The 15,929-nt window shown below is 40.2% G+C and overlaps 1 protein-coding gene across 1 annotated transcript; it reads left to right on the top strand.

The window, feature by feature from the left end:
- Window positions 1-2,334: 2,334 nt before the first annotated feature.
- Window positions 2,335-8,164, top strand: LOC120432700 (immunoglobulin kappa light chain-like; the record flags this gene model as incomplete). Its single annotated transcript, XM_039605341.1, has 4 exons — window positions 2,335-2,368; window positions 2,476-2,774; window positions 7,589-7,640; window positions 7,748-8,164. Coding segments are annotated over 4 exons (708 nt in total), but the record flags the coding sequence as incomplete, so codon positions are not given.
- Window positions 8,165-15,929: the final 7,765 nt, after the last annotated feature.

The following is a 15,929-nucleotide window of genomic DNA, read 5'->3' as shown; positions in this document are numbered from 1 at the left end:
ATTCAAAGAGAAACGTGAGGAAATAATCTGGATAAAAATAAAATACATGTGGTTGTGAGAACTTTGTAAACAGCCCTTAAAACATTAAAAATGACCTGTGATAACTGACTGAATTTTTCCTTTAGAACTAATAATTTAACCACTGTTACTACTGTACATAGTACATATATAAAAACCCCCATGCAGACGGAATAAGTAGTTCTGCCTGTATTTTCCTGTGATGGGTAGAGAACATCTCTCAGTATGTTCACGCCTTCAGTGGAAGCAGGGTGGACATTCAGAGGACCAGCATTTAGAGCTGGGCGAGTCTCCAACGCGTCCAGAACTCTGCTGCCCGTATTATCACCAGGACCCCTTCTATTCACCACATCACCCTGTCCTGCAGCAGCTTCATTGGCTCCCGGTCAAATATCGCATCAATTTCAAAATACTTTTGTATACATTTAAGGCTATTCGTCATCTTTTCCCTCCATATCTCGCTGATCTTGTTCAGATCACCATTTCATCTCTGTGTCTTAGATCTTCTTCTTCTCTTTCTCTCTCTGTCATCTGAACATGTCACATGACACAGGATGACATGATGAGGAAAGCTGACTGACTCTGTGTGTTTGCATATGTGTCCTGCCTCTCTGCTCACAGCTGTTAAGAGGCCAGTGTTGATCAGTGGCTGTCCAGGCCTTTCAGAGCCACTCACACACCAGCAGCACAATGATGATGTCACTGACTCTACTGGTGGCCACCCTGGGGCTCCTTGTTCAGGGTGAGACTCTCTGTGAAAACTTTGCTTCAGCATGCAGCCAGGTTCACCACAATGATGTTCTGCTATGATGGAGAAACTCTGAAACACGCAGCACTGACCTTCTTCCATCTGTTCTCCATGTTAGAGAAATGATCGTCAAATGTTTGGATGTTGGTCATCTTTTTTTGCTTGTTTTCATGTTTTCAGGTTCATCAGGAGAACAAGTCCTGACTCAGTCTCCTGGATCTCAGTCTGTTGTTCTTGGACAGACTGTCTCTGTCAGATGTAAAGCCAGTTCAAGTGTCAGGAACTACATCCTGTTTATTAAAAGCTTTATTAAAAGAACAGCAGCAGCCTTGTGGCGTCTCATCTCATCCTCTCATTCTTTGAGCCATAAATTTAGGGACTGGAACAGGATCAACAGATCTTTACATTTTAAAGTGGTCACCAATCTTAATTCAAAGAGCATATTTGATACATTTTTATTCATTTAAAATGTTGAACTTTCAGCTCTACAACAAGAAATGGACAAAAGTACTGACGTAGCCCTCGTGCCCCCTCCAGCATGTTTTATACTTTTTTTTTATTTGGTGATCATTTTGGCTGTGTTATAGCTTGTGACATGGATTTTTGCAGGAAATCTTCGTTTTGGTAGAATTTTTTGAAATCTGGTGTCTTTTACTTTTACATGTCATCCGTACTCTTTTGATGCATTTTGCACCCTGTCGACACCTTCGTGGACAAAAATGTTCAAGCACAGAATGGCATTAAATCCTCATACAGCAATATTTTTTCAGCTTTTTTTGTTTTTCATGAATCGCTTAACCAACTTGAGCCCTTTTCAAATTGATGAAACATTACATTATTTTCAGAGTTTTAACCCTTGAAATATAAGTATTTACTGTGGTTTCAGTGGAACTGAATGGGCTGTTGAGAGGGAGTATCTGGCACTGCACAAAAAAATAACCATGCAATCAAATTAGTTTTGTTGCTCAACTTTGACATGTCGAAAACACGAATAATCACCAGTGTCCCATCCCCATCCTATTTATTATATGGAAAATATTTAGTTTTTGTGAGTTTTTTCAATAAAGATTAATAATTCAACTGTTTAAAGTGGCATTTAAAGGGTTAAAACTGTGAAAATAAGCTAATTTGAAAAAGGGCTCAATTTATTTTTGAAAAACAAGGAAAAAAAACATTGCCATATGAGGACTTTATGGCAGATTTTCTGCATCTACATTTTTGTATATGAAGGTGTCGACAGGGTGGAAAATTTGATGAGGGCACAAGGGTTAAATAAAAAGAGACTTTCAGAAAAAGAATTTCCACTTAAATAAGTCTAATTGGATACTGAAATGAGCACCTTTGTTTCTGTCAATATCATGAAGTGGTTGATTCATCGACAAACAGCATCACTGTTGGAGTCAGATCATTTCCATAGAGAGGCACTTTGCATCAGCAGCACCATGCTCCAGTGCTCTGGGAGAGTTTATAGTCCTGAGAGTTGAACACTGGATGACTGACAGCTGTCCTTCATCACAACAGAAGCCACAGAAATCCTCCTCATCAAAAACATGACTTTGATCTGCGTCCTCATCTGGACTCTCCTCTGCTGCTGCTTCACAGGTAAAGTCCAGAGAATCAAACTCCTCTCCTCTATCAACATCTGTCCCTCTGAAATGAAGCCCACAAAACCATGAAGCTGCTTTATGTTTTTGTCTCTGTATCCTCAGAATCCAGAGGACAGATCACAGTGACTCAGCCTGGAGCAGTGAGCTCTGCTGTGAGAGGAACTGTGAGCATCAAGTGTAGGACCAGTCAGAATGTTTATAACAACAACTATTTACACTGGTACCAACAGAAAGATGGAGGAGTTACTAAACTACTCATTAAGTATGCTAGCACTCGACAATCAGGGACTCCAGCTCGTTTTACAGGCAGTGGATCAAACTCTGACTTCACTCTGACCATCAGCGGAGTCCAGGCTGAAGATGCAGCAGTTTATTACTGTCAGAGTTATCACAGCTCAAATGTGTTCACACAGTGAAAAACAGTCGTACAAAAACCTCCCTCAGTCAGACTGAACAGAAACTGAACTGACTGCTGCAGCTGGAAGATACTGCAGAGACTGATACAGTTCACTGAGGACACACACACACACACACACACACACACACACACACACACAGCTTTTCAGACAACTTTCACATAATGCAATCATTTCCAAATCTCATAATCCCATCAAATTAAATCAAGACATTTTGACTATATTTCTTTACTGAAGTACAAAAATGTATTTCAGTAAAGAAATATTAGATTGTTTTGTCAAAATAATTAAAGTCTTGTAAAATCAGTGAGTCTCCAAACACTTTACATCAGATGGCTGATCTCCCAATCAAACAGCAATAATGCCAATACTGATATCAAACATATTCATTAAAAAGCAGAAAATAGTCTTATGTCTTCAGTCTGAAAATGTGCCAATTGCAATAATAGTTTATTGTTTAAACATGTTCAAAAGTTACTTCAATACTTACCAGAGAAAGTACTTACATTACATTACTTCATTGTTACTCTGTAAAATGACCTGAAATGCATTGTCACTTAATTACCAGTTAACACTATAAACCTAAAGACTACAGTCCCAACTGTACGCCAACACAAATCTGTATCTTAATGAGGACACACACAATCTGTCTTTTTAGTGTGTAATTATAAACACAATGCTAACACCACAAAGCAAAGATGAAAAGCAGCCCAAACAGACCTCAGAGCTATCACCACAGTGGTTCTACTGGAGAAACATGAACAGGTAGAAACAGAGACTTCAAGCCTGACTGCTCATCACTGCTTTTGTTACCTGTTGGAGTTCAGGGTCTGGCTGCTGGGCTGGTGTTGGCTTCACTCAGCTTTGAAATCACTCTGGGTTCTTGGCTAGCGTTGCATTCAAATGCTGTCTGTGCAAATACATGCTGAGAGCTGAGGTTGTGTTTCCAGTAAAATGTGATTGTTTCTGTCTCTGATGTAGTTTCCACTTTATCATCGCACGCTTGTCCTTTTCTGAAATAAAAATAAAAGTAATATCCACATCTCCACTTCTCAAAAGCTGTATGTCTGTGCTGCTGCACACAAACTGAAATCAGCTGATTGTAGTGCAAGTGTACAAGAATATAAAAAAAAAAACATGTCTGTTTGATCTTTGTTTTTTCTTTCTATCCACCTGCCACACAGATAACTGGAGACACTTTGTAAAGGTAATAACACCATTATAGTAACTGTAATATAATCACTGAATTTAGTACATCAATGTGTTATATTACTGCATTAGTGAAAAATGTAATGTGATTACCATAACACAGTGGTTCCCAAACTTTTTCCAGCCACGTACCCCTTGAGACATGTCAGCCTCAGCCACATACCTGCTGCTACGAACGAACTCTTAATTAGTGTCTAAAAATACATTACAATACCACATGCATACAAATAAATACTGCACGATTATTTCTCACCACCAAATGAATTTATTAATATATTTTAGTAATGACAGAATTTTAATAACGAACTTTACTACTCAATACTAGCAGTGTATCAAACGATTTATTAGAATTCACCGTTTTGTCGAGAGCATAAAGGCCAGATATGAACTTTCATTAAACATAATTTTATTTAATGTGATGGATGTGCTTGAGCAGAGGCACACAGCTCTTCAATGTTTGGCTCAATTTGGGAAAGGCTGAGTCTTAAATCGTTTTCCACACAAAGTCTTGCTCTGTATTTTGTTTTCATGTTTGTTAAAGCAGAAAATCCCCTTTCGCATAAGTATGTGGTGGCGAAAGGCATCAGAGTCTTGACAGCGCGCTTAGCCAGTGTGGGCTGTTCAGTGAGCAGTCCTATCCAGAAATCCGCCAGGGTCTTTTGAGCGTGTTCAACTTTTAGAGATCCATCTGTAGCGATTTCAATTAGGCTCTCCTGGTCAGACGGTGATACGAAGTAGGCACGGCGGTGAACGGGTGACGTATCCAATCATTTGAGCCGTCAGTCTCTGGGAAGTATCGGCGTAACTGCACCGCCAGCTCCTCAAGGTGCACGTTACATTCGCGCTTTACACTTTTTGATAGTGTGAGATCATTTGAGCACAGAAAATCATGCAGCACGGGAAAGACTTCAGTGTTGTTTGCATCCATGCACTTCTTCCAAAGGTTTAACTTCTTTATCATGGCCTCAACTTTATCTTGAACATCGTGAATATAGTTGCAGAAACGCCTTGTAATCCGAGATTGAGCTCGTTCAGACGAGAAAATATATCACACAGAGCCAGGCACGTAAGGTACTCTTCATCATGCAAATGTTTAGACAGCTCAAAGGGATGGTTACTGAAGAAAACTTTAAGTTCATCCCTCAGCTCAAAGAAACGGGTCAGCACTTTCCCTCTACATAGCCAGCGAACCTCTGTGTGGAGTAATAAAGTCTCATGCTCGCTGCCCATCTCATTGCACAACGCAGCAAATAAGCAGGAGTTCAGCGGCCTGGCTTTCACAAAGTTAACCATTTTTACACTTGTGTCCAAAACATGTTTCAAACGGACAGGTATTCCCTTTGCAGCAAGAGCCTCTCGGTGGATGCTGCAGTGTACCCAAGAGGCATCTGGCGCGACTGCTTGCACACGCGAAACCACACCTCCGTGTCTCCCAGTCATGGCCCGTGCGCCATCGGTACAGATGCCAACACATCTGTCCCACGCGAGTCCATGTGTGTTCATGAATGTGTCCAGCTTTTGAAAAGTATCTGCGGCAGTTGTCCTTTGTTCCAGCGGTTTACAGAACAGCATGTCCTCCTTGATGGTTCCTTCATGAATGTAGCGCACATATACGAGGAGATGCGCCAGGCCAGCCACATCCGTGGACTCATCTAGCTGTATTGCATAAAATTCACTGTGGCGTATGCGCAGAAGTAGCTGCTGTAAGACATTTTCTGACATTGCACTGATGCGCCGTGAGACAGTATTGTTTGATGATGGAATGGACTGTATCGTCTTTTTTGCCTTTTCCCCCAACATTGTCCCTACCATATCTAAAGCAGCAGGGAGAATGAGGTCCTCCACAATAGTGTGGGGTTTGTTGGTTTTAGCCACTCTGTAACTGACCATGTAAGATGCTTGTAGTCTGTTTTATTCATAAGATCTGGCACTTGAATGCAGGTTTTACTTGTTGAAAGTGATTTTAGCTGTCGCTCAAAATATTTTCTTGGTTTATTTTTCAAATGGGGATGATTTGTCTCTAAATGTCTGCGCAAAAGTGAAGGTTTCATTGAGTTCTGAGACAATACTTTTGCACAAATAACACATTGTGGCCGGGAAAATCCACCAATATTTATACACGTGAACCCCAGCGAAACATAATTGTCATCATATTTGCGCTTCTTTGAGGAGGTTGTGTTACAGTCCGAGCTGTCATGTTTTCTCCCACTTTGACGCTCCGCATCAGACACTTCATCACTTTCCACATGACTGGCTCCAGCTATGCTAGCCGCTTGCTAGCAACGACAGATACATCCGTGCTAGCATCCAAATCTGAGGAACACATTGTTTTGAACAATCACCTGTGCGGTCACTGGAAAATGCATCTTCAGATATGAGCTGATCGGTTGTTGTGGCGGCGTCTCTGTGGTAGGGCCTTTTTTCTTGTTAACCACTTGTCCATTTTCGCTGCACTGAATGCTTGGAGGCAACTTTAACTGTTCGGTGTCAGTCATTTGGGCAAGTCACGCCCATGTATTTTGTTAGAGCTATTTTTTGCTGAATACCAGAGGGTGGTATATAGTCATGTATTTGAGAGCCACATAAAACTGCATTAGCGCAAATTTTGGCTTTTAAAATTTGTGATCCCCACTCAAACCCCGACCCTCGCGTACCCCCTACAGCCAGTTGCGTACCCCCGGGGGTACGCGTACGCGAGTTTGGGAACTACTGCCATAACACGTTACTTTGTATTAGTAACAGAGTCCCAGCGTCCCAGTTTAAGAGCAGCAACACTGTCCTGAGAGTCGAGTCTGGGACCACATCTGTTTGAAGTTTGTCTGAAATTGGGTGACAAAACAGGACAATGATCCCAAACACAGCAGCAAATCTAGAAGAGAATAACATCAGAAGAACAAATATGAAGGTGTTGTGGTGGCCCAGTCAAAGTCCAGATCTCAGTCCAGCTGAAATGCTGTGATGAGAGCTGTGCATAAATGAATGTCTGCAAACCTCAATGAACTGAGGCAATGCTGTAAAGAGCAGGGGGCCAAAATTCCTCTACAACAATATGAGGAATGATGAAGTCATACAGGAAGTGATTACTTCAAGTTTTACATGGTTCTACAAACCTTTGATTGTCACACATGTTTACACAATGTGTGACAGTTTTATATGTTGTGTTGATGTTCATCTGAGATTATTTTACACAATATTCTAACAGGGTAAGGATCAGCAGATGTTTGATTGTTCTGATATGTAAAACCTTAGAATTTATAGATGGTGAATTATTTTCATGATCACAGCATGTTCTTTTTATAATGACAGCTGTTATACCAGACTAGAGAAGCCTTGTTATACATTTTTATATTTGATGATGTTTTAACTTTAATTGTACATCACATATTAACCTGTGTAAAGCAAACACATTTCAATGTGATCCAAGTCTCTGCTGGAGTCAGTCAGATCATTTCCATAGAGAGGCACTTTGCATCAGCAGCACCATGCTCCAGTGCTCTGGGAGAGTTTATAGTCCTGAGAGTTGAACACTGGATGACTGACAGCTGTCCTTCATCACAACAGAAGCCACAGAAATCCTCCTCATCAAAAACATGACTTTGATCTGCGTCCTCATCTGGACTCTCCTCTGCTGCTGCTTCACAGGTAAAGTCCAGAGAATCAAACTCCTCTCCTCTATCAACATCTGTCCCTCTGAAATGAAGCCCACAAAACCATGAAGCTGCTTTATGTTTTTGTCTCTGTATCCTCAGAGTCCAGAGGACAGATCACAGTGACTCAGCCTGGAGCAGAGAGCTCTGCTGTGGGAGGATCTGTGAACATCAAGTGTAGGACCAGTCAGAATGTCCAGTACTCCAACCGTTTAGCCTGGTACCAACAGAAAGATGGAGGAGTTCCTAAACTGCTCATTTACTCTGCTAGCAGTCGAGCATCAGGGGTTCCAGCTCGTTTTACAAGCAGTGGATCAAACTCTGACTTCACTCTGACCATCAGTGGAGTCCAGGCTGAAGATGCAGCAGTTTATTACTGTCAGAGTTTTCACTACATCAACAGTCAGAATGTGTTCACACAGTGAAAAACAGTCGTACAAAAACCTCCCTCAGTCAGACTGAACAGAAACTGAACTGACTGCTGCAGCTGGAAGATACTGCAGAGACTGATACAGTTCACTGAGGACACACACACACACACACACACACACACACACACACACAAGCATATACATTGAGTGTATTGCTACAAATTAAAAGACCACCAAATACTCCAAACGCACAGAAAACATCAGTAGATAAATTAAATATTTATTCAACAGCTGCTGTAGAAATTTAAGTCTTATCAATTATGTTTTAGGAAACATTTGAATCCAGTATTCATTTCCTACTTCTTATAACTGCTTAGACTCCACTTTGCTAATATACTTTATTGGAGCATAATTGTGAAATGGTTTTGTCGACGAACTCTGTGCTCAGTAAATAATGCTCAGCTCTTCAACATGATTTGTCCTCATCAAAGTTAAATGTTTTTATCAGTTTGAACTTTAAGTCTTAAAGTTTAAACCAGCATGAATGAAATGATGAGCTACAGAAAATCCACATAATACAAGCAGTAATAAACATGCATTTCACTCTTTATACATTGGAATCAGAGTATACAATGAATACAGTATAACTGTATTCAGCATGAATAAACACACATTTTATGTGGGTGATGCTGGTTCGTGACTTAAACTTGGAAGCTGATCTTCTCTGAGTTGAAGCCTCTGTCTCTCATTCCACTTTTGGAAACGAGTAACATGGTAATTTCTCTTTAACCCTGGAGAATCCATGGGGTCAAATCTGACAGTCTGAGAGTGAGTGCTCTGTTGGGATAATTTGATGAAACTGCATATAATTAAATTTTGTCTTCTCTCTCTGTGATTTATGTTTTGTACTTGTCTCATCTGCATCGTCTCATTATTGATACTACAATATTTCTCTCAAATATTACATGTTTTTCTGTCAGTATAAAACCCCTGGAGTCGACATTAGACAAATGTTACATTGAACTGATTTTTATATAAACAAAACTTACTTTGAAGAAATGAGTTTATTATTCTATCAGAACAAAATAATTATACAATCTTTGTAACATACTCCCCATAACACACCAACTTTATCTGAAGCACTTTATAAACAGACTTCATACAAAGTGCTGTAAATAAAAATGACTAAATACACTGAAAATGATGAAAAAAATAAAAACATAATGGGAAAAGCCTACAGGAAGCAATGGAGAATGCTGTGTCACTTTGACCCTGCGGTTAGATTTCGTTGACCTGCTCTCTTGGGGGTTATGGTCAGGGACGCTTGAACCTCTTCCTCATCGAGGTCGGCTCTCCCTCGTGCTAGGTGGTCCTTGGGCATCTAGGGCACTGTTCTCAGCATCCGACCGATGCCTGCTGCCTCTGGTTCTCTGTGGGTGCCCCACAGCCAAAGGGCTTCTCTTGCTGGGAGCTCCAGCTGGCCTGAATCTCCTGGATCTCTGTCTGCCTCTGACTCCTCAGGGGCATTATTGTGCCTTCCCACCCTCATTATTGTCTGCATTTTGTGACAAAGACACACACACACACACACACACACACACCGCAAAAAGATTGTTGATTTATGTGTCCATGCATTTTCATATCTTTGTGTTCCAGGTGCTGTATGATTTTTTCCCTCTGTTTCTTCTTACAGGTGCACCAGTTGGTGACACTTCGTGCTTTTCTTTGTGCTCGATCCTTTTATTATATTTTCACCTGTTTTCTTCCCTTTTTCCTTTTTTCTTTCCTGTCTGTCAGCTGAAAAATGGTCATACTGCACATTTAATGTAATAACTGAAATAACACTAAAAGAAATGAATAAATACACAGATAAAGGAAAACCTATAGAGAATTTATAGAACTGATCTTGGAAAGTCAAAATGTTTCTGGCACCACAGTGCATTCAGATCATAATTCAGATTGCAGAACCTGCCAGACAGGACAGGATTAAACTATAAATATTAATAATATGTTTCTGGACAGGAGTGTGGGAGTAAAGCAGCTCAGAGATAAGGCAGGACAAAACCATTTAAGGATTTAAAAACAAACACAAAAACATTAAATTACCAGGACAATGTCTCTCGTTCCCATTTTAATATCATGATTTAAATATGAAATAAACGCAATTTGTAAACATTTAGACATAAAATGAACTAAACTGAAGCAAAGTGGTAAAAAGTTAAGTTAAGAATAAACTGTCTTCATGTCTGACCTCATAAACTCTTCCAGTCCTTCTAAATATAAGTTTTTACATTTTGTCATTTTATTTTCCCACTTTCAGGCTCTCGGACTCTAAAGGTTCAAATACGCTGATCTACTGGAAAGATGAAATGGATATGGATATCGTAAATAATTTAATCAAGTGCTCACTCAGGTTAAAACACCATCACATCACACTTCTACATCTGGCTGACTCTGTGTGTACTAATGTGTTTATTAAATGTCTGTTTCTAAACAGCATGCTGAAATTACAACAGAAACACAAAGTGACGTTTAAAATACGAATTTAAATTATTTCCAGACATCCAGTCTGGTTCCTGAAAGAAAAGAGTTTGTAAAAAACCTCTGACTGTAAAGAGACACAGCATTCTGACTCAATCAACCAAAGTCACTTAAATGATTTATTGATCTGTTAAGAGATTTTCAAATGTTTCAAGTATTATTCCCACTGCCATTTGTACGTTATTGAAAGTTTATCTTTAATTTTAGTGTTAATAGTTGTTTACCCATTTATTCTTTCCATTTAATCGTATTTTATGATTTTACTGTTTCGCTGAAGTGAAGCTTAAATGAAAGACAAAAGCATAGTGTTCTCAGATATGATTCACCCAGTATATTTCCTCTGCACCTGGTTCTCTACGAGCCGTTTCACTCCCAGGAAGGGAGAGCAGGACGTTCTTATCTATACACTCCCAAATACAAAGAGGGCCCATTCTTCAGAATCACACACACACACTCTGAGATCATAAACTTCACACACACACACATACTCTGAAACGCTATAAATAAAGAACTGCCACATACGCTGGGTGTGAGCCTGAGACAGCAGCGCTCACCCAGCGTGCGCACGTTGTTACCATCTAAACTGTCTTGAGTGTCTTTATTTCGCCTGAAGAATGTCTTGTTTAAATATTTACTCCTTACATTTATTTGGTCCTTCGAGCCAACAGAGTGACCTCGTCGTTTCCTGGATTCGTGAACCCACGCTACAAAGTCTGTCATGACAGCCTGTTTCTAGTGAAACAGTAAAGACCAACTACGTGAATTCGCCGTTGGCCAGCGTTTTTAGCAAGAGGTCCACGATCCCAGGGAGCGAGGAGGATTCTCTCTGACCGGCATTTTCATCTGAACCAGGTGAATATAAACACTCAAGAACACATTGCGGCTAAAATCGGTTTTTAGGTTGACACGGTTCTTAAAAGACTCGTCCTTTAGGGACTGGAAGTCGGGAAAAGACTCGTCCTTTAGGGACTGGAAGTCGGGAAGAGACTCGTCCTTTAAGGACTGGAAGTCGGGAAAAGACTCGTCCTTTAAGGACTGGAAGTCGGGTATTAAGACTCGCCTGTAAGACGGAACTGGCAGTCCCCTGGGAGACTCGTTCCGCAATTAAAAGGCTGGAAGTCAGGGATCTCACTCTCACGAGTGAAAGGACTCGCCTGTAAGACGGAGTTTGATGGTCCTGTGTGGGGTCACTCCGCAGTTTAAAAGGTTGGAAGTCAGGGATCTCACTCTCACGAGTGAATGAAAATAAAGAACGTGTCAATTAAAATAGGATTATAGTACCGCGTGTGAAGTTTATGTGTTGTTGAAGAGTGAGTGACCTTTTGAATAGAAACAACAGGTTTCTGCACCACTCTTACTGTTTCCTGTGTTGACCGATGTACTGGTGAGAAGGGGTCAAAGGTTGCGCTTCAACGCATAAAATTAAGGCCGCCCTGGGTCTAGACCAGGGTAGAAGGCTGCCTTAATAACCTCCCCCGACTCTGATATCAGCGAAGGTCACACAGAGTGTATGTTGGCAGTATTAATAAATAAAAGCAAAACAAGGTGTTTCCAAATACAATAAATCAAAATAAAATATAGGAAAAATAAAATTATAAGCAATTTACAATAAAATATTATTGATAACTCTAAGCCCAAAAAATAGGCAAATATTTTAACTAATTACATGCATAGAGGCACTTGACCTGTTTGAAAACTGTCATCTTATTATGAGCCATTGTTGAGATATAGAGTATGCCTATGAAAACAACTATTATGCTGAACCCTGTGTGAAACAGCTGAAAACTACATGATGGAGAAGCTGAGTGAATATGAAAATGTAAGTCTTTGCCACTGTGGGCAAAGCACACAACCACTGTGTGAGGTTGTGTTGCTGTCTCTTCTGAGCTGATGAGCAAGCTACACATTATCAGATCAGGAGCTGGCTGAGAACTCATCAAAGAAAGGGGAAGAGAACTATGATAACTCGAGTATGTAGCGTATCCGTGAGTTCAGCTTCTTCTTTCAGATGTGCAGCAGTTTTCCTGGATCTTGATTCATGTGTGTAGAGTGTTCATAGCATCAGCATCATGTTCTTGTTTATTTGCTTTGTTGGGTTGAAAAATAATTAAATAAACTTGTGATCATACTTATGGATCACCATGGCACATATCATCAGCCATATGTTTTATTTATGCAGATGAAAAAAGTGAGTGTGAATGTGTCTGACGTCGCAGTATGTGTGTGCGTTGTGTAAACGTAATTGTCTCCAATTGTGAGAGCGGTGATTCTGCAGGTCACCAGCTAGTGTAAAGGAAAAAAGAGTAAAAAAGAGACTGAATCTACATTGTAGATGAAAAATCATAGGAAAAAGGTTTTGTGTTTATTAGCCAAGAACAGCTACAATCTCATTTTCTGCTTTCAAGAAAGGAGAGCACAAAAAAACAGAGAGAGAGTTCTGTGTGTCGGTTAAGTAATGAGAATAATAATGGAAATGTCCTAGTTTTGTCACTTTCAGATGAAACGCAGACCTGGATCAATTTCCCATATGCAGCAGTCGGAAGAAAGTTATAGTTTAACACCATTGGAAATGTTCAGGCCAATTTCTGGCTGACTTATTTACAGCTCCATGTGTCCCTCAACCTCACAAGCGAGCTCTCACTCCTCCCTGAAGACAAGGAATGCAGTTCCAAAGAGCAATAACATGGCAGATAAAGAGACAGCAGCGAAGTCCTGAGCAAAGAGACCCAGCAAGCAGCAGCAGTGTGGACAAACAGCATCAGAGAAGAAGAGCAAACCATCATCCTGACTGATTGGATGAATGACACTGTGTTTCCAACAAGCTGCAAAGTCACTGTGCTTGTGAAAAGGACGTTTGAGGAGAACTGAGGAGACTGTTGGAGTTTGACATTTGCCACTTTCGGAGCAAAATGGCAAGAAGAGACAGTGGAACACAGGACAAAGCTGAAGAAGAACTGCCGGCTATTGGACTGTTGAAGTGGGAGAGGACAACAGAGTGAGAGTAAGTAAGGACACAGAGGAAAGCTGTTGTTTAATGTGGGAAATCAAAATTTGGGTTAGCAAACCTGGGGAAAAGAAAACTGACTGCTTAAGTGGAAAATTGTGAAGGAATCTGAAACACTGCAAAAAGAAACATATACAAAATCACACACACAAGCAGAATATACATTAACCCTACTAACACAAACACAAGAGAGCTCATGATGATTAGACAACATCTTGAGCATGTGAGTCTGTTTATCATCTTATCCAAGTCACTTAGTGTGATGAGGAGTGATGCAAAGACCAGTGGACTCATAGCACATTAGTTAAGAAAGGATCAATTAATAGCAGAGAAGTGTGTAGGAAAGGCAGCTTTAAGAACATGCCCTGCTGGAGATGCAGCTCCAGACACATTGATTAAACCTGCCTAATAACACAAACACACATGCAATGAAAATCAGCTTGTTATCTCTCATCAGTGCTAAAATAGTGTAAATTTAACAGACACTTGTTATCAAATGCTGAATTTATCCAATGCTGACAGTTAACTCTCTAGGTTGCAGGACAACAGTTTAACTTTTGTGGGGAAAAAAAAAAAAAGATTCTGGTTTGACCAACCAGTGATCAGACAATAAATTTAGTTGTTAATATAGTAAATTGGGAGATGCTTTCTGCCTGATTGATGCAGCACAAGTAATTTACTGTATGAGGGAAATTCCATTTTTGTGATAACGTTTTGAACATGCATTTCTGTTGTCCTGTCATTTTAGTGGGTTAATAGCTGATATGCAAACTAGTTGATGGTTCTTAGATTAATGAAAGGTGACTGAATTCTAGCACGAGTGAATGGGATGTGTTAGAGTGGAGACTCTAAACACTGAGTTTCCTGTTGTGATGTGCGAGTGAATCCTGCACCCAGATACCAAACTCTGAATACATAACACACTTCTTTTGTGAAATGCATGACAACATGTCACATGTTTTATGATGACGGGAAAAGGAAAACTAAATAAAATTTGTGGCCTAAATGAGTGAAAAGTACAGTCCTGGGGATTAAAATTCATAGCTAATGAGACATGAGGCTTATGTTGTGTGTTGTGTGGCTGATGGTTGGTTTGGAGTTAATCTAGCTGATGATTTTTCTTTTGTTGTGAAGTTGAGCCTGCCAATTAGTATGATGGTATGATAAACCATGCTAATGGTATGATTTACCCTCCTGAGATGAGGAGCATGTGTCATGACTGAACAAGGCCTTTTTATTTTGATACTTTCACAGTGCACTGAAAGTTTTGTTTGATGATCTCTGTTTGAGCAGATCTGCACAATTAGAACAGAAGCGCTATACGACACGTCGTCGAGAAAATTGTTGCAAGTGAGTTTCTCCACATTAAAATGGGCTCAGGAGAAAGTCACTTATCTGGGACAATTAGGAAATAAGTTCCTGTCCAAAAGGATTCAACGAGAAAATCCAGTCTAAATTCTTTTCTTTTTGAAATGACGTCATTTTGCTGAGAAGTGGAAATGAAAATGCGACGGTAATTCCCACTGTCAGCAAAGAAAGAATGAATGAATGCATGAATGAATGAGTGAGAGAAAATAAAACTGACTGACTGGTAAAAGCGGACAGAAGCTGACAGACTGACTGACATCACTGTGCGAAGTTAACCCCCACCTGACAAAGGTGCAGATGAATCTATGTGTGTTTCTTTTTACAGGAGCGGAAAGATGACAAAAACATTCGAGGTTGCGTGATGATTTAACCTTTTAAATGTCACTTTCTGTGTCTGCGCATCTACCGGGGGTGTTATTCACTACCTTGTGTTGCTCACAGAGGTACCTGTGAGAAAGTGTGTATACACCTGCGCAGCGCTAACTTTTCTACAGCATCACAGTCTTCATGTGATTTGATCATGTGATTTATACCAGGATAGCTGGTTGATGTTTTCTACTACAGGATTTCTGGGTTTACGTGTGAAGAAAACTGCGTTTACAGGTTATGAGTTGGTGATGCTGTTACACTGTGTTGTTGGAGAAATGTGAAGGTTACTTTGACGATGTGAATAACATGTAAAACATTCCCTGTGTTGAAACTAGTGCCACTTCTGTCCACAGCTATGGTCTTTATGGTCTTTTTATAGCACCTCTGGAACCTGTCAATTTGTGCCTGATCACCAGGATTGTCCATGTGTGTTGCTAATGTTTGTTTTTTCTAAGAGTGCATGTAGAGGATTCAGCAGAGACGGACAAGTAACATGAGAAAGCAACTAAGAGATGCAGTGTTTATGGAATAGTTTAATATGGGGCTCATTAGCTGGCCACTACTGAGCTCCTAGTGTTAAATACATGGAGTGACTTTGCTTAAGGGAAGTCACCGATTACACTAATGTTAA

Source organism: Oreochromis aureus, linkage group 22 (genome assembly GCF_013358895.1).
Source record: "Oreochromis aureus strain Israel breed Guangdong linkage group 22, ZZ_aureus, whole genome shotgun sequence".
Lineage (NCBI taxonomy): Eukaryota > Metazoa > Chordata > Actinopteri > Cichliformes > Cichlidae > Oreochromis > Oreochromis aureus.
This window is presented reverse-complemented; position numbering and strand designations above follow the sequence as displayed.